At 44.8% G+C, this 20069-nt stretch overlaps 1 protein-coding gene across 1 annotated transcript in view; it reads right to left on the reverse strand.

The window, feature by feature from the left end:
• Window positions 1-980: 980 nt before the first annotated feature.
• Window positions 981-20069, reverse strand: part of abce1 (ATP-binding cassette, sub-family E (OABP), member 1) — a 74422-nt gene continuing 55333 nt past the window's right edge. Inside the window, exons 10-18 of the mRNA XM_070871598.1 lie at window positions 18490-18611; window positions 15629-15850; window positions 15244-15303; window positions 15077-15135; window positions 14395-14505; window positions 10111-10253; window positions 9000-9122; window positions 5798-5909; window positions 981-4496 (exon numbers count right to left, since the gene is read on the reverse strand). Of these exons, the coding sequence (XP_070727699.1) occupies window positions 4449-4496; window positions 5798-5909; window positions 9000-9122; window positions 10111-10253; window positions 14395-14505; window positions 15077-15135; window positions 15244-15303; window positions 15629-15850; window positions 18490-18611 (1000 nt within the window). The 3' untranslated portion in view covers window positions 981-4448. The remainder of the gene's footprint in view (window positions 4497-5797; window positions 5910-8999; window positions 9123-10110; window positions 10254-14394; window positions 14506-15076; window positions 15136-15243; window positions 15304-15628; window positions 15851-18489; window positions 18612-20069) is intronic.

Consider the following 20069-nt stretch of genomic DNA (forward strand, 5'->3'; position numbering starts at 1 on the left):
AGATTGTGTCGACTAGACCTGAATTCACTAGAATTTAGAAGAATTACAGGGGATCGCATAGAAACATATAAAATTCTGACTGGGTTGGACAGACTGGATGTGGGGAGTATGTTTCCCCTGGCTGGGAAGTCGAGAACAAGGGGTCACAGTCTCAGGATACGGAGTAGGAAGTTTAGGACCAAGATGAGGAGAAGATTTTTCACTCAGAGGGTGGTGAACCTGTGGAATTCTCTACCACAGAAGGCTGTGGAGGTCAAGTCACTGAATATATTTGAGAGAGATAGATAGATTTCTAAAAAGCGGGAATATGGTGTTGAGATAGAGGATCAGCCATGATCGCATTGCATGGTGGCGCAGACTCGAAGGGCTGAATGGCCTACTACTGCTCCTATTTTCTATGTTTCTATGATCACTCCTGAACACAATCAGTGGAGTGGGTGATGAGGTATCGGGACTGTCGGGAGAAGTAACAACACTCTCACGAGAAATGAGAACACTGTCTGGGCACAAGGGAGGGAATGTTGCAGGTAGTTGAGACACTGTCAGGGCACATGAGGGAGGGAATGTCGGAGTTAGCTGCTGCAATAAGAGAACACACCCAGACTCCGCGGCCATTGACAAAATCAACTGCCACTCCCACTCCAATCCCCAGACCAGCCTCTGAATAGGCCCAAGCCGGGGCCTACCACATTACCGCGCCCCCCCCCCGCCCCCAATCAAGTGCGCATTACCCGAGATGCTCGAAAGAATAAGTTTGGTACCAACCCAAGAAACGCTGCGCCACCGTGGAGTCAACAAGACCAAGCGCAGCGGGCAGTGTTAGAATAACGCGTAGTAGAGATGGGTGCAGCCTTTCTTTGTTGCTGTTGTTGTTACTATTATTGTGGTTACTGTTGTAACTTTTCTCAAAAGTTTTTTGTAAGTTATGTAAATTTACAAGTTTAATAATTTTTAAGTGATCTTACGTGAAAACTTTAAAGTTTGATACAAGAATATCTTTATTAAAGTTAAGTACAAATACAAGTGTTATATTTTATTCAAAAGTTTATTTTAAATTATAACTGAATCATTTCCATTATTTGTTCCATTAAAACACATTACGGAACAGGTCCAAACAGTAAACATGATCCATTTGGAATAGTTGCCGCTGAGCCTTCAGGCAGCAAAGCATTCACGGATGAGGTGCTGATGCAAGGCTCCAGCAATCATTAAAGGGCATTACGGCCCGACCTCCTCCGCCATCGTGCTCCGGGTTCAGGTAATTGCATGGCTTTCTCGTCCTCCTCATCATCTGCCACACTCATCTCAGATGGGTCTTCTACTACCAGCTACTGATGCCTCATGATGGCTAAGTTATGCAGCATGCAGTACACAACAGTGAACGGTCCGACAATCTCAGGGGAATATTGCAAGTAGCCTCCGGAATGGTCCAGGCATCGGAAACACTGTTTCAAGATGCCAATGGTCCTCTATTATGCTGCATGTCGCAATGCCGACATGTTTTATTCCCAATCAGCTTCCGTACGGGTTATGCATAGGGGCGTCATGAGCCAGGTGGCGATGCTGTACCCTTTGTCTCCCAGTAGCCAGCTCTGCCCTTCTGGCTGCTGCTGAAATATGGCAGATATAGCACTCTAGTGTAGGATGAACACATTATGGATGCCCTCAGGGTATCTTGCATCAACTGACACGATACGATGCAAGTTGCACATTAACGGAGTGGAAGCCTTTTCTGTTCCTGTACATCTCGGAATCCTCCAAAGGTGCTCACAAGATGATGTGGATACAATCAATGCAGCCCTGTACCTTTGGGAAACCAGCAATCCTGAAGCAGCCCAGACCTTTCACTGCCTGGGCATTCATGGTGAACTTTATGTAATCATTCCTCCGGGCATATAGTGCAGCAGTCACCTGTCGAATGCAGATATGTGTTGCATGTTGAGAAATGGCGCACACATCCCCAGTTGTGGCCTGGAATGATCCAGATGCATAAAATGAAAGTGCAGCTGTAACCTTCACTTCAACTGACAAAGCTGTCCTGACGCTTCTAGGTTGCGGGTCTGCTTTTACTAACTCGCAGATCTCGGTGACAACTTCTTTGCGGAAACACCGCCTTCTGACACCTGCACCTGAGTGATACAGACTGTATGAACACCCGTCTCACTATACCCGACGTGGATAAGGCCTCCCGCCCATCATCCTACGTGCTTTGAGTTTCCTCATGCGACGATGTCGAATCAATCGTCTCCTCCGCAGCACCATCATGCAGAAGGCTTGCACGAGGTATGGCATTGTCAATATTGCCTCCATAATTAAATTGTACCTTTGCAAGAAGCTCAAAACAGCAAGACAAGGAGTTAAAGCTTCTCTCCTCTCTTTTTCCGCAGGGTCAACGCCCTAGTATGGACCACTGCGCAAAACGCTTGCTTAGAACGGGAAGCTAGGCATTCAATGAGGACATTTGGGGGGCAACAAAGTCTAATGCAATTCTTTAATTTTAGATTTTTTTCAAAGTACCATCCCACCACCAACCGAACGTCTCCTCACCTGGCTTGAGGATCGGCCGGCAGAATTGCTCTCTTGTCTCGCACCACACCCCCCTCCCCCCCGCAGGCTTCTTTTGAAGCTGCTGTATAGTGTAAGGCATCTCATCCCTTCAGCGCCGCTTCCTGCCCCACTCCCACGCTTCTTTTGAAGCCGAGCCCCTGAGCCCGTGCAAGGGAGCGATTCTACCGGCCGAAGCTCTGACCCTCGAGCCCGGTAAGGAGACATTCAGTGGTGGCGTGACACTTTGAGAAAAATCCAAAATTAAAGAATTGCATTAGACTTCCATTCCGATTTGAGTTTGAAAAAAAACTGAGCTTCATGATGCATATTATTTGTCTTCCTGACTCCCTCCAAAACTTTGCATAAAAACAGTGACGTCTTTCTCCACCGATATTTTAATGTGCGCTTGTTTTTCTGGGAGTGGTCACATACGCCATCCTAGGAGAAATGTAAGTTGGCCAAACTTGCATAAATCTGAAAAACTGGCGCAGACATCAGGTTATGCCCCCATGGCGCAAAAAAACACGAACCTAAAAAAATCGTAACCGAGTTACGCTGGCGCAGAAACTTTGGAGAAACTTGGATATTCTAATTTACGCCAAAAAAGTGGCGCAGTTAACTGAGGAAAATTAAGCCCCTGGTACTGTGATTAATTTGTGCAATAAAATCCACATCATTGTTGAGTGCATAAACCGACCACACTCACTACTCGTGTATCAATTCCGTTCACCTGCACTGCTCAATAGCAATAAAACAGTACAGGTTGAACCTCCCTTATCCGGAACTCTCGGGTCCTGGCCTGTTCTGGATAAGGGATTTTTCTGGATGAGGGGTAGTCACGTTAAATTGGATGGTACAGGTACTGAGCAAGGGGATATCGGGGCTGGGAGTGTGGCAGAGAGATCATTTGGGGGGGGGGGGGGCGGATCGCGGGGTCAGGCCAGCAATTGCAAGAGTCGACAGCGAAGAAGGACTTCAATTTGTTCATGGAGTTTTGTGCATGTGCCACCAGTAGCTGGGAATGGTTCTGGATGAGGGAGATCATCCACTGCTTTTGACACCTCTCTAATATTAATATTTTTCTAATCTTCGTACCCACAAGGGCAAAGTGGTCGGGTTCTCACACTTCCCTGGTCACAAACTGAAATACACCCTATTGTTTTGATTAATTGTAATAATTAACAGATTAATTCAAACTTGGACAATAGACTACCAACATCTTGGGAAGGGTCATAGAGGAAGGATTTTCTCTGTTTTGTATTTAACAAAACCATTATTCTAAAAAAAATGAGTTTACAATTGTGTTACACATAGAGGAAAGCAACTGTAGGTTTCTCCATTGTGTAACTTATCCAACATCTTGCATTTTACAGCCTACAAAAAGGAATTGGAAACACACAGTACATCATCCTTGTTTGTAGATGATTTAATATTGTTAATAGGACACTTTGTTTGCAAATAAAAGTTTACTCATCAAAATGCAATTATTGTCAAAAGAAACTGATGTAAAAATAAAAGCAGAATTGATGTTTCCACCTTTAAGAAAATAATAGGCCACAACCTCTCTGGTCACCTTTTCCATCACATGGTTGTTTTGATTATTTCCAGGATTTTACTTTCCCCCTTGTACACCTCAAACTGGTGTTTTACATCACAGCCATGAATAAATAAATGTAGATGTGATAAATCCACAATTTTCAGCACCTTATACCAATTAGCTACAAATGTTTCAAGGGGGAAATGAACAATTTCCAAAAAAGTAACAGACAGAACTGCTATTGATTGAAGATATTGATTGAACAGTGAAAGATTCAGCTTGTCAGTTTTCAATCTAAATGTTTCTTGTATTGAATATGGCAATTTGGATTCACCGCACGTTTGGCTCTCTCAAAAATGAAAGTTTAGTCATCCAGGAAAAAGTAGTTTCCACTCTTCTTCTGCTCCACATCCTATTAAAGACAAAGGAGAAGCCACAAAGATCACAGTGTGTTTTCTGATTGCATTTTTCAAAAAACACCTTTTTAAAAAAAGTTTCCCCTGCTTTCTCCTGTCTCTACCATAAACCATTAACCTCTGTTGAAGCTACTTTAAGAACAGCTTTCAGTTACTCACCTTACCTTGCTGCTCTTTTTCTTGCCCATTTGGAAGGGATAGCTTAGTCACTTGTGCATTACCCCAACAAAGACTATAAAATTCACTGTGTGCGGAATTGCAGATTTGATCCCATTCCCATCACTTAGTGGTGCATTGTGTTGATAGAGCAAAGTGCTATGCTACTAGCACTGACCTGAACCCTTTGAGAACAATGGCAGCGTTACTGCAACATAGCAGGAAGACTTCCTCCTTACACAGCAATGAGAAAAAATCTTTTATCATGATTTTCTTCAATTCTGTGTATTAATTAATATACTTATCATTTGATCTACCCTCAGGTATTTTCTGCAAATTGTAAACAGAATATGTATTTAGAAACCTTAAAAAAAAACTAGTACTTAAGACTCAATGGGCTGGATTTGTGTCATTTTTTTCGATCATTTACCATCAAAAATACTACCAGTGGTAAATTCATCACAGATTACCACCGAAATATCGCCGATTTCATAATTTAGCACCGAAATACATCCGGTGTTAAATTCATCAGTGATTTACCACTGGTGGTAAAAAATACCACCGATCTTTTTTTTGCCGTTTTTAATGACGTCACAAGAACAACTACAAGAACTACAATATCAGCAGCAAGAACAAAAACAGCAATAAAACATCAGCCCCCACCCTGCACTTCTTTTACCTGCGGCCAAGACTCCAACACCGAAATTCCACCAAAAATGACCACCAGAGGTAAATTCATCAATACCACCATTTTTACCACCCACAAAAATTCTACCCATTTTACTTTGAGTGTTGCATGATCAAAAATAAGAACGAAATACAGTTAAACCTACCACCGGTCATTTTTTGATGAAAATAGCGGCCTTGAATGAAAGTGGTATTTCGGTGAAACAAAAACGCGATTTTTAAATAGCACCAAAATACCACCAGAAAACCAGTGGTCGGGCTAAATGATGAAAATCCAGCCCAATTATCTATAATAATTAACAATTATTGAATAAATAACAAACCTATTATATTTTTTATAACTATATTCTAAATCATATGGAAATTATTTTTGGAATTTTACTCTATGAAATTGCACATTGCTTTCACTCCTGTGAAGTTAATAATTATAATATATATATGAATTTATGCTCACCTTGATAGAGTTCATCTTATTAATCCTTGGTCTAAAATTGTTTGGGTCTCTTCGGAATGTGATTTCCAGCTGAGACAAGAATTTATTCATTCCAGCAAGCAGCGTCTGTGGGCTGGAATTGTTTAAAACAACAATTAGCACAGTGCAGTGAACTACAGATATATTTTGTAAAAATTAAGAGAATATTAACAGTAAACGTTGGTCCCTTACCGGCTGAGACAAGAGAAATTATAATGGGGAATAAAGAAATGGCAGATACTTTAAACAAGTATTTTGTATCTGTCTTCATAGCAGATGACACAAAAAACATACCAAAATAATGGAGAACCAAGGGGATGCCAGAGAGTGAGGAACTTAAAGTAATTAAGATCAGTAGAGAAAAAGTACTGAGAAACTAATGGGACTAAAAGCCAACAAATCCCCTGGACCAGATGGCCTGCATCCAAGGGTTCGAAAAGAGGTGGCTGCGGAGATAGTGGATGCATTGGTTGTGATCTTCCAAAATTCACTAGATTCAGGAATGGTCCCAGCGGATTGGAAGGTAGCAAATATAAACCCGCTATTCAAGAAAGGAGGGAGAGAAAATGGGGAACTACAGGCCAGTTAGCCTGACATCAGTCATCGAGAAAATGCTGGAATCCATTATTAAGAAAGTGGCAACACGGCACTTAGAAAATCATAGCAAGTTTACTGACGATACAAAGCTGGGTGGGAAAGTAAGCTGTGAGGACACAAAGGGATGTAGACAGGTTAAGTGAGTGGGCAATAAGGGGGCAGATGGAAGTATAATGTGGGGAAATGTAATGTTAGTCACTTTGGTAGGAGGAATAAAAAAAAACAGAATATTTTTTAAATGATGAGAAAGTATTAAATAAATGTTGGTGTTCAGAGAGATTTAGGTGTTCTCGTGCAGAAAATTAGCAGGCAGGTACAGCAAGCAATTAGGAAGGCAATGGCTTGTTGGCCTTTATTGCAAGGAGGTTGGAGTACAAGAATAAGGAAGTCTTACTACAATTGTACAGGGCTTTGGGGAGACCATACCTGGAGGACTGTGCCATTTGGTCTCCTTATCTGAGGAAGGACATAGAGGTGTTGCAACCACTAGATTGATTCCTGGGATGAGTGGGTCGTCCCAGGAGGAGAGATGGGCCTATAATCTCTGGAGTTTAGAAGAATGAGATGTGATCTCATTGAAACAAAGGATACTAAGGCAGCTCGACAGGGCAGATGCTGAGAGATTGTTTCCCCTGGCTGGAGAGTCTAGATCTAGGGGGCAGTCGCAGGATAAGGGGCCGCCCATTTCAGACTGAGATGAGGAGAAATGTCTTCACTCAGAGGGTTGTGACTTTGGAATTCTCTACCCCAAAGGGCTGTGGATGCAAAGTCATTGAGTATATTCAAGGCTGAGATTGTTGGATTTTTGGACTCTAGCTGAATCAAGGCATGGGGGGGGGGGGTTGGGTGGGAAAGTGGAGTTGAGTTAGATCAGCCATGATCTTATTGAATGCGGTGCAGGCTCGAAAGGCCGTATGGCCTACTCCTGCTCCTGCTCCTAATTATGTTACTATTATCGTGAAAGCCCTGGGAGGACAGATGCACCAACATTAGCATCCTCGACCAGGCCAACATCCCTAGCATTGAAGCACTGATAACACTTGATCAGCTCCGCTGGGCAGGCCACATTGTCCACATGCCAGACACGAGACTCCCAAAGCAAGCGCTTTTGTCGGAACTCCTTCACAGCAAACGAGCCAAAGGTGGGCAGAGGAAACGTTACAAGGACACCCTCAAAGCCTCCCTGATCAAGTGCAACATCCCCACCGACACCTGGGAGTCCCTGGCCAAAGAACGCCCTAAGTGGAGGAAGTGCATCCGAGAGCACTGAGCACCTCCAGTCTCATTGCCAAGAGCATGCAGAAATCAAGCGCAGGCAGCGGAACGAGCGTGCGGCAAACCAGTCCCACCCACCCCTTCCCTCAACGACTGTCTGTCCCACCTGTGACAGGGACTGTGGCTCTCGTATTGGACTGTTCAGCCACCTAAGGACTCATTCTAAGAGTGGAAGCAAGTCTTCCTTGATTCCGAGGGACTGCCTATGATGATGATGAGGAAGCTCTCTGCATTGCAAGACACATTTGAGAATAATGGTGAATTACTTACTCAATATTGTGTAATTCTCACTCCCAAATGAAGTTAATTTCTACATACATCAAGGTACAACTCAAAAATCAAAGCCAAAGTTTTGCCTCTTTAAGAATTTATATTAATACATTGGCTAAACAATCTTGCATATCATTTCACCTTCTTTGCATCACATCTTGTTTCCCCCACCCCCAACTCAGTTGCTTTTCCACTCACCACAGTGCATGCTGAACAGCCCAAAAGAACAGAATGAAGGGCAGCAACTTCTACTACTAGTGACACTTTGGCTGTTACGGTTATGATTACAAACTGCATCAACTAGCTTCACGGTTATATCTATAGTATGTAGAGATTAAAATTAGTTAGTTGCAATATCTATTTTCACTCATCATGGTGACCTCATACAAGAGTATATGATAGGAACAAGGAAAGGTCATTTAGTCCACGTAGCTTACCTAATCACTTGGTAAATTCGAATTCGCAGACAAATTTTATTTATTGGTGAGTCAACTTTATCCTGAGTTAGCACTTACTGCATGAGGCAACAATCTACTGTGAGAGAAAAGGGAACGCTGGGTGGAGTACATTATGTTCAAAGTGCTTCCCCATTTTATTCAGAAAAAATACTCACCATTATTCTATTTATATTTTTTGTATAAATATCAATTTTATTGCTCACATGGAGTCATGTCTCCATCACTGCTAGATTACTCTGATGGTAACCAGTGAAGTTATTCAAAAATCTAAGATGCCACTATCAAAGTGTTAATGCACTAACAGGGTGAGGTTCGTTAGGCTAATTGGCATGTTCTCAATCCTGATTATTACTTGTGTTCTTGTACTAACAGAACAACTATGGCGAATATCCCAGTTGAACTCAATCCTGTCCTCGTCTGATATCTATATACATACTGGACTCATGAGGTGGTCACATCATTTACACACCGAGTTGAGGGAAGAGAAGAGAATGCAGAAGAAATACATGCAGTCATATCACTAATCGTGGTCTAACTTATGAAAGGGCTGGAAATGGACTTACTCCCAAAGAAATAAAACTTACGGATTAGCTATTGTACTCCTAGATGGTATTCCATCAAACACTATCACACGGTCAGCCAAATAGGTGGCCATTATAAAGTCATGTTCCACAACAAAGGCAGTCTTCTTAGCATGGAGGATGAAACTAAAAAATAAGAGTAGTCATTTACCAATTTAGTAAATTAATAAGGGGACAGAAAAATACTGTCATTTCACTATAGCCCAATAATATCAAACATTTTATATTACATTTGACATTATCTTGAGAAACACTAATGACCACAAATCATTCTGGTATATCTAGATATTTGAAACTACCAGCTATGTCGAAGGTTTACAAAATATGCACAGAACACTTTTCTTTGCAACCAGAGGTAATTTTGTAAGAATATTAAGAACTTATATCTATATAGTGCCAAAGTGTTTTACAAGCAGTAGATTCTTTTTGACATGTAATTATAGAATCATAGAATAGTACAGCACATCAGGAGGCCATTCAGCCCATTGAGTCTGCGATGGTCATTATGGTTATTTGGGCAGATACAACAGCCAGTTATAACACACAGCAAGGTCACACAATAGCAAATGAATGAATGAATCATAGCATGATACAGTACAGGAGGCTATTCGGTCCATCATGCCTGTGCTGTCTCTTTGGTAGAGCTATCCAATTAGTCCCACTCCCTTGCTCTTTCGCCATAGCCTTGTAAATTTTTTCCCTTCAAGAATTTATCCAATTCTGTTTTGAAAGTTACAATTGAATCTGCTTCCAATACACCTTCAGGTAGGGCATTCCAGATCATAGCAACTTGCTGTGTAACCTTTCCCCCTCATGTCAAAAAATATCATACATCATGTCATTGATGACATTGGTGGAGAGGAATGCTAACCAGGATACCGGGAGAAATCGCTACTCTTTTTCCAATATGAATAGGCAGACAGCACCTTGGTATAATGTCTCATCCCAAAGACAACATCACCAACAATGCAGCAGTCCCTCAGTACTGCACTGAAGTGTCAGCCTGGATTATGTGCTCAAGACTGTGATCGGGCTTAAGAGTACAACCAACTGAGCCAAGCTGACATTTAAATGCTTAGTAAGTAACTGGTTTAGATTTCCAAAATACACTTACCGTTTGATTACCCTTCCAGCCATTAGACGCTGCTCAGAATCCAGGTATGCTGATGGTTCATCAATCAAGTAGACATCAGCTGGCTTACCTAAACAAAGAGCCAACGCTACACGTTGCAATTCACCTCCAGACAGATTCTGGACCTATTGAGATAAACACTGATTGTTAAAAACCATGCTGAAGGAAAATAAATTAGCCAAAAATCGTCTGCTCAACAAAGACTAATGCAGTGGATTTACAAGCAAGCCTCTCCCAAAGATAGCACACTGCATTAGACCCAACTTACTGCAGCAAAAGATGTAGGATGGAAGTTCGCATCAGTGATAATACCTCAATGAGCCATTGTGAGGTATCCCAGGTCGAAGGGCCTCCCAGTCCGCTCCACCGCCCCTAGCCCTGGCCGAGTGACCTGCCAATCCACTCCCCCAACCGAGTGACCTGGCGGTCTGTTCCCCCAACCAAGTGACCTGCCAGTCCACTCCCCCAACCGAGTGACCTGGCGGTCCGTTCCCCCAACCGAGTGACCTGCCGGTCCGCTCCCCCAACCGAGTGACCTGGCGGTCCGTTCCCCCAACCGAGTGACCTGCCGGTCCGCTCCCCCAACCGAGTGACCTGGCGGTCCGCTCCCCCAACCGAGTGACCTGCCGGTCCACTCCCCCAACCGAGTGACCTGGCGGTCCGCTCCCCCAACCGAGTGACCTGGCGGTCCGCTCCCCCAACCGAGTGACCTGCCGGTCCGCTCCCCCAACCGAGTGACCTGGCGGTCCGTTCCCCCAACCGAGTGACCTGCCAATCCACTCCCCCAACCGAGTGACCTGCCGGTCCGCTCCCCCAACCGAGTGACCTGGCGGTCCGCTCCCCCAACCGAGTGACCTGCCGGTCCGCTCCCCCAACCGAGTGACCTGGCGGTCCGTTCCCCCAACCGAGTGACCTGGCGGTCCGTTCCCCCAACCGAGTGACCTGGCGGTCCGTTCCCCCAACCGAGTGACCTGCCGGTCCACTCCCCCAACCGAGTGACCTGGCGGTCCGTTCCCCCAACCGAGTGACCTGGCGGTCCGCTCCCCCAACCGAGTGACCTGGCGGTCCGCTCCCCCAACCGAGTGACCTGCCAGTCCGCTCCCCCAACCGAGTGACCTGGCGGTCCGCTCCCCCAACCGAGTGACCTGGCGGTCCGCTCCCCCAACCGAGTGACCTGGCGGTCTGCTCCCCCAACCGAGTGACCTGCCGGTCCGTTCCCCCAACCGAGTGACCTGGCGGTCCGTTCCCCCAACCGAGTGACCTGGCGGTCCGCTCCCCCAACCGAGTGACCTGGCGGTCCGTTCCCCCAACCGCGTGACCTGGCGGTCTGCTCCCCCAACCGAGTGACCTGGCGGTCCGTTCCCCCAACCGAGTGACCTGGCGGTCTGCTCCCCCAACCGAGTGACCTGGCGGTCCGTTCCCCCAACCGAGTGACCTGGCGGTCTGCTCCCCCAACCGAGTGACCTGGCGGTCCGTTCCCCCAACCGAGTGACCTGGCGGTCTGCTCCCCCAACCGAGTGACCTGCCGGTCCGTTCCCCCAACCGAGTGACCTGGCGGTCTGCTCCCCCAACCGAGTGACCTGCCGGTCCGCTCCCCCAACCGAGTGACCTGGCGGTCCGCTCCCCCAACCGAGTGACCTGGCGGTCCGCTCCCCCAACCGAGTGACCTGGCGGTCCGCTCCCCCATCCGAGTGACCTGGCGGTCTGCTCCCCCAACCGAGTGACCTGCTGGTCCGCTCCTCCCCCTCCCCTAACCAGGTGATCTGCCGGTCTGCTCCGCTGCCCCTAGCCCTAACGGAAGGGCCTCCTGGTCTGCTCCCCCGCCCGCCCCTAAGTCCAGAGTGTGCATTGCCGGTCTGCTTCCCCCGTCCCTAGCCGTGGCCGAAGGGCCTCCTGGTCCGCTTCCCCCGCACCTAGTCATGGCCAAAGTGCCTCCCGGTCCACTCCCTCGCCCCTAACCCTGGCCGAGTGGCCTCCTGTTCCATTCTCCCTCCCCTAGCCCGGGCCGAGTGGCCTCCCGGTCCGCACCCCCACCCCTATCCTAGGCCAAATGGCCTCCTCCCTCCTGGTCCCCGCACCTAACTATACCCGAAAGGCTCACCCCCACCCCCTCCCTCCCTCTCTTACCTCTCCTGCTGCTGCACTTACCTGTGCCGATTTTCTTAACTCTCTAGAAGGTTTTTCTTCAGAGGCCACATACCCTGGCCTAAGAAGAACTGGAGTAACTCCCAGCTGGCCAAATTTCCCTAAATGGCCAGAATTGGCGCGGGTGGCAGGTTACGCCCCCTTTGGCTGAAAGAAAAACTTACCTAAAAAAACGATAACTAACTGAGTTACACTGGTGCAAACTGATTGGGGAAGCTGTTTTTTTTAAAAACTTAAGCCAACAAAAGTGGCCTGCTCCAAAAAAAGTGCAAATCACTGGGGAAAATTGAGCCCATTACAACTAAAAAAAAATGCCACACCAGCCCACATTGATGGGTCATCTTATTTCACTTAAACCACAAATGTTCAAACCATTCTCCACCATTTTTAACCTCGGAGCTTTACCTTTAACAAAAGCCTGACTGCCGTCACAGCTTTCCCATTTCAAAAGCCTGTCTGTCAACCAGCGTCTCAGCTTCTAGCTTTTATCTCTCTCTTCAGACAGACGGGGTTGTGTGCAAAGTGATTTTTGATTGACTAGACAGGAAAACAACTTTGGAACATAGGTAAAGTAGTAGGCCATTCAGCCCCTTGAGCCTGTTCTGCCATTCAATTAGATCATGGTTGTTCGGTATCTTAAATCCATCTACCCACCTTGGTACTGTAAGTTTTAATAGCCCTGCCTAACATAAATCTATCAATCTCAGTTTTGACATTTGCAACTGACCTAGCATCAACCGCTTTTTGGGGAGAGAGCTCCAGATTTCCACCACTCTTTGTGTGAAGAAGTGCTTCTCGACATCACCCCTGAACGGCCTAGCTCTAATTTTATGGCTTCTTGTTCTGGACTCCACCATTAGAAAAAAGTTTCTAACAACCCTATCAACTCATTTAACCATCTTAAACACCTCAATCAGATCATCCCTTAACTGTCTATACTCAAGGGATTACAAACCTAGTCTTGCAACCCACCCTCATAATTTAACTCCTTTAGCAACTTCTATTTAGAGACGCCTAAAAAAAAACTCGAGAATACACTTTGCTTAAAATAAAGATTGAAAAGGTAACTTTATTCAAATCCCTTCTGCAGAAAAATGATCAATAAATCCTGAAAAATGATGTTACTTCCAAACTCAATTATTTCAATGCTCTCTTTGACCATCCTCCACCATCCATAAACTCCACATCGAAAGCTCTGCTACCTATACCTATCCTGCATCATGTCCTACTCGATTGCTGACTTATATTGGCTAATAGTCCCCCCTAACAGTTCAAATTTAAAATTATTGTCCTCATCTTTAAATCCCTCCTTGGCCTTTTTGTTCCCTATATTTGTAACCTCTTCCAGCCCAACAACTTCCTTGAAACTCTCCAGTCCTCGAACTCTGATCTCTTGTGCATCCAACTCTCCTTTCGCACAACCATTAGTTGTCATGCTTTCAGCAGCCTAGGTTCTATTCTTAAAAATTCTCTCCCTTAATCCATCTGCATTATCCACAGTCCCTCCTTCCTTTCAAACCCTGGTGAAAATCCTCCCCATTGACGATGTTTATAGTCCTCCCTCCTAATTTTTCCTTTGGCGCGGTATTGTTTTTTTTCCTCAGGTCTGTGAAATGCAGTGAACATTTTTCTTTATCAAGGCATGTACCAATGTTCCCTCTAAGCTGCACTTTGTTGTGCGAGGCTTATTTATTTCAATGCACGGTCCCTTTAAATTTCTATGCGTGGAAAAGCTTGTGAGCGGCCTGTGCGGTACCCTGCAGATTACAGCGCGGCTGTGCATGCGAGCAGCTTAGAGGGGACAATGACCAGTACATAAATGCAAGATCCAATACAGAGTGGAAAGCTATTTGTTCACAGTGAGCGTCGCAGCCGAGTGCAAGCCTGCCCTCAGCAGGTTTGCTGCAACATAATTAGGAACAGGGATTCTGCCCATTTTCCTGTACCTATTGAAGGGATTCCAAGCCAATAGTAATATCCTTACCACGACCTTGGCTGAGATCAGCTAAAGCAGCATGGGTCTTCCTTACTTTCCTCAAATGCATTTTCAGATCAAACCAACCAGGTGTTACACAAGGCATAATAATTTAAAATACCTGTAATGAAAAGCTAAAGCAGTACCTCTTGATCAATGATGCTTTCAATCTGCAGTGGTTTCATTACATCAGTCACAAACTGTGGATGGGTGTAAGCATCTCTGATCTTTTCATGAAGCAGCTGCCGAACAGTTCCCTAGAAGGGTAAACCAGATATCATTTTTTTTAAAGTCACAAACATTTCTTACAAACAAAAGTTACATTTCCAATGGCAAGTGCAACACATATGGCTAAAATTGTGTGACAAGATTAACCAATCAATATATATTTTTTTGCCACATAAAATAATATTTTGGAGAATAAGACTTATTAACTTCAGTAAAGCTCATGAAAGTTCAGTTTGGATTTGATCTGGACCAATCATAATGGTGGTTACAATTGGCTATATAAATCTGGATGTTGGGATAATCAGATACAGGCAAAGTAAGAAAAAAAGCCTTGCATTTATATAGTGCCTTTCACGACCACCAGACGTCTCAAAATGCTTTACAGCCAATGAAGAAACACTTTGAATTTAACTTCATTTCACCTCAGAGTTTCAAGGGCTCCCATTATTTAAAATCATAACAGAGGGGCAATTTTCACAGCTCGAAGACTAATGCTCTAAACTGGATAGAAGATGTTATTCAGAAAATCGGAGGAACTTTCCAATCCTTCAGTAATCCATTTTCCAATAATCTAAAAAGGTCACAAGTTGTACTACTTACTTGGGACTTAGGGCTGATCTTCTGTGGTTTGTAGCTGACATTTAGAACAGGCACCACACCTATTAACAGATTAGTTGCAGGTTTTATAAAGTCACTATTTCAGAGTTGACAGCACAGGTTACAGTTTGATAGTTCCATTAGCTAAGGTTGTATAAATAGTACATTACCTCCTTCGTCAGGCTTCAATCTTCCAGCCAGCATTCTGATGAATGTGGTCTTCCCTGTACCTGTTGAGCAGAAAGCAATCAGATGCTGAGGAGAACTACATAGTGTATGAAAGATCTATAGAGATGTATGTAGTTGCAAGATCACAAATCTATCAGGTATCCTCCATATAACTGAAAGTAGTTTGACAGGATCAGGATGTTAATTTTCCTTGCTTTTCCTGTACATCTTTGCTAATGGCCGTTTTAATTCTGTACTTAAGGTAAAACACAAATATCATAGTTTCATGCTGCTTGACACCTTTTCTTACACTCCATTGTATCAAACAGATGTCAATTTTGAAATATTATTTTTACTTGATCTCAGCAATTGTAATAAAATATTCACCATTTTCTCCCAGCATCACCATGATTTCAGAGTCCGTAAACTCTCCAGTCCCAATTTCCAGTTCGAATTCGCCCATCTTTTTTTTCATTCTTGGATAATGGTATCGGCACATTTTCTTGACCTCTTCCTCATTTGCTGTTTCGGCCACCTTGAAAATCAGGGAGGCATCTCGGAATCTCAAGTTTTCTGTTGGCACATATCCGTCCAAGAATATATTGATACCTATTGAGATATAAATATTGTTTACAGTTATACAATTTTGTATCCAATAGTACAAAATGTACATAAGCTGCAGGTTGTGCATTCAATTAAGTTACATTGTTATCGTTTTGTTATGGATGCATACAGCACCTGGCACAAAGGGCCCAAGTTTCCACAGGATAAAAAACGGGCGCCCCTCCGAGCTGGGCGCCCGTTTTTCGCGCCTAAAACGGCGCCAGAAAATAAAACGCGCTATTCTTGAGCGCTTTGCAGCTCCTTGTCTGTTTGGCGCGGCGCCCAGGGGGGGCGGAGCCTACACTCGCGCCAATTGTGTAAGTGGGAGGGGGCGGGTACTATTTAAATTAGTTTTTTTCCTGCCGGCACTCGGCCATTTTTGTAGTTCTTTGTAGCTGTTTTAATTTTTGAACATTTTTTAATAAAAGCACATTGCCATCAGCACTGAGGCTTCCCTTCTCACTGTCTCCTTCCCCTCCCCACCCTCCACGGCAACAAACGGCTGTCTCCTTCCCCTCCCTCCCCTCCACGGCAACAAGCCGCTGTCTCCTTCCCCTCCCTCCCCTCCGCAACAACAAACCGCTGTCTCCTTCCCCTCCCTCCCCTCCACGGCAACAAGCCGCTGTCTCCTTCCCCTCCCTCCCCTCCGCAACAACAAACCGCTGTCTCCTTCCCCTCCCTCCCCTCCGCAACAACAAGCCGCTGTCTCCTTCCCCTCCCTCCCCTCCGCAACAACAACCCGCTGTCTCCTTCCCCTCCCTCCCCTCCGCAACAACAAACCGCTGTCTCCTTCCCCTCCCTCCCCTCCGCAACAACAAACCGCTGTCTCCTTCCCCTCCCTCCCCTCCGCAACAACAAACCGCTGTCTCCTTCCCCTCCCTCCCCTCCGCAACAACAAACCGCTGTCTCCTTCCCCTCCCTCCCCTCCACGGCAACAAACCGCTGTCTCCTTCCCCTCCCTCCCCTCCGCAACAACAAACCGCTGTCTCCTTCCCCTCCCTCCCCTCCGCAACAACAAACCGCTGTCTCCTTCCCCTCCCTCCCCTCCACGGCAACAAACCGCTGTCTCCTTCCCCTCCCTCCCCTCCGCAACAACAAACCGCTGTCTCCTTCCCCTCCCTCCCCTCCGCAACAACAAACCGCTGTCTCCTTCCCCTCCCTCCCCTCCACGGCAACAAACTGCTATCTCCTTCCCCTCCCTCCCCTCCGCGGCAACAAACCGCTGTCTCCTTCCCCTCCCTTCCCTCAACAACAAACCGCTGTCTCCTTCCCCTCCCTCCCCTCCACGGCAACAAACTGCTATCTCCTTCCCCTCCCTCCCCTCCGCGGCAACAAACCGCTGTCTCCTTTCCTTCCCCTCCCCTCCGCGGCAACAAACCGCTGTCTCCTTTCCTTCCCCTCCCCTCCGCGGCAACAAACCGCTGTCTCCTTCCCCTCCCTTCCCTCAACAACAAACCGCTTTCTCCTCCCCCCCCCCTCCCGCTCAGCGGCACGAACGGCTTTCTCCTCCCCCCCCCCTCCCCCTCAGCGGCAACGAACGGCTGCAGAATTCTCCCTGGCTGAAGCACTTTCACACAGGTAGGAAGATGGTTTATTTAATCTTTTCTTTGCTTATGTTTATTCGGGTTGGATTTATTTGTATAATATTTGTAGAAGTATAAATAAGGATTTATTGTAGAATTTAATGAGTTCCCATCCCCCCCCTCCCCCCCCCCCCCTCGTTCTGGACGCCTAATTTGTAACCTGCGCCTGATTTTTTAATGTGTAGAACAGGTTTTTTCAGTTCTACAAAAATCTGCACTTGCTCCATTCTACTTTAGTTTGGAGTACGTTTTCACTGTGGAAACTTTCAAATCAGGCGCCAGTGGCCGGACACGCCCCCTTTTGAAGAAAAAATTCTGTTCCAAAGTGGAACTGTTCTACCTGACTAGAACTGCAGAAAAAAAAATGTGGAGAATTGCGATTTCTAAGATAGTCCGTTCTCCACCAGTTGCTCCTAAAAATCAGGCGCAAATCATGTGGAAACTTGGGCCCAAAGTGACAGCATAACTGTTTTAATCTAAAAAAAACACATTTACAACAGAATACAAGCTGCATTGTGACAATTGTAAGTATATGATCAATTGTATATGTGAATGACATTTAATTTCATACCAGTTAATGAGGTTTTATCAATTACTTATTTCAAGTTAAAACTACCAGTCTAAGTGTGTATCAATTTATCTAAGTAACAGGAGGTCACCATGAAGAGATCTCATTACTTCAGCTTCACATAGGTCACAGTGAAAAGCAATTGTGAAGTGGACTTTAAAACTTGAATTTACAAAGCTCCCATGTAGTCTTAATGCTCATAATGAGCAAAGAATTCAATCTACTTTTCACTAATTTAAGTGTGCACACAGGGAAGTTAAACTCAATGCTATTCCCCTGAAATGCTCTGAAAACACCCACCAATGTCAAGCCATTAACTGCTGCATTTAAGTATAACCAGCTGTAGTGAGGCAGGGGTGCCAAAAAATCTAGAATTTTCTGTGTTTCAAAATTTTAGACAGCCTTTACATGCAGTGTGCAGGTGTGCTTACAATTTTTTTTTTCTCTCCAAATAATTTGCTAAATAGAAATGTTTTAATTCTCGTAAGTTTTACCTTCTCGAACACTGAAAGGCATAGTGACAACACCATATGCACTCGGCACACCATACAAACAGCAAATGAAGTCAGAAAGGTAGTCCAACACACTTAAATCATGCTCCACAACGATGATATATCTAATTACAAAAAGATAAGAACATTATACACTGTTTAGTAAAACATTTACTGCAGCCTTTACCATATGAAACTCTGCTAGAAAATTTAGTTCTGCTACCAAGACGTTCTTTTCAAAATATTAAAGCAATGAACCAGTTATAATTAAAATGTGTTTTAAAAGGTTATTTGTTGAGGTAGAAGAATCAAATCAAAGAAATGCATTTGGACCATAATTGATGTTTCATGAAGGTATCACATACTATTCTAATTACTGGAACTATTATGTCTTTGAAGATTCACTTGAACCAGAAACAAACATTTTAAAACTCACACCTTAGATTAATTGACACTTGTACTGACCATCTGCAACAATGAAACACAATGACAAAAAGAATACAATGCAATATTTTAAAACCACTCTATCTAAACAGTGTATAAAAAGAAAATTATGAAGCTTATATGATTTATCTCTCACCAGAGACTGTTCAGTTATCAGGTGGTTAAAAAAATGTTCACACTCCATAGATTTTGATAATGTATCTATATATGTCAGAAAGTCCAATATGTGGTGCCAAGTCCTCATGTTGGTCCCAAGCCTTGGCAATCTGACCTGAGAAGCCCAGATAACTCGGTCCCAATTGTGCTATGTTTCTTATTCCCTGGTTGATCCCATTTGAATTTTGTGATTCAAATTTGGAAGTTTGCAATGGTATTTTTTTTTTAAAAATAGCACTCTTGCGTCATTGGTGAATAAATGTCAGATCAGAACATTAAGATCAGCAACTTGAGAGATTTAATGCAAATGAACAAGAACATTGATTTAAACTTTATGGGCCCAAGTTTCCACAAGATTTGCGCCTGATTTTTAGGAGCAACTGGTGGAGAACGGACTATCTTAGAAATCGCAATTCTCCACATTTTTTTTTCTGCAGTTCTAGTCAGTTAGAACAGTTCCACTTTGGAACAGAATTTTTTCTTCAAAAGGGGGCGTGTCCGGCCACTGACACCTGATTTGAAAGTTTCCAGTGAAAACGTACTCCAAACTAACTTAGATTGGAGCAAGTGAAGATTTTTGTAGAACTGAAAAAACCTTGTCTACACATTAAAAAATCAGGCGCAGGTTACAAATTAGGCGTCCAGAACGAGGTGGGGGGGGGAGGGAAGTCATTAAATTCTATAATAAATCCTTATTTATACTTCTACAAATATTATACAAATAAATCCAACCTGAATAAACATTTATAAGCAAAGAAAAGATTAAATAAACCATCTTCCTACCTGTGTGAAAGTGCTTCAGCCACGGAGAATGCTGCAGTCAGCCTCACAAGTTGAGGCACCCGTTCGTTCCCGCAAGGGGGGGGTGGGGGGGGGGGGGGGGAAAGGAGGCGCCCGCTCGTTCCCGCAGGGGGGGGGGGGGGGGAAAGAGGAGGCGCCCGTTCGTTCCCGCAGGGGGGAGGAGGCGCCCGTTTTTTATCGTG

This window comes from Pristiophorus japonicus, chromosome 2, assembly GCF_044704955.1.
Source record: "Pristiophorus japonicus isolate sPriJap1 chromosome 2, sPriJap1.hap1, whole genome shotgun sequence".
Classification (NCBI taxonomy): Eukaryota; Metazoa; Chordata; class Chondrichthyes; family Pristiophoridae; genus Pristiophorus; species Pristiophorus japonicus.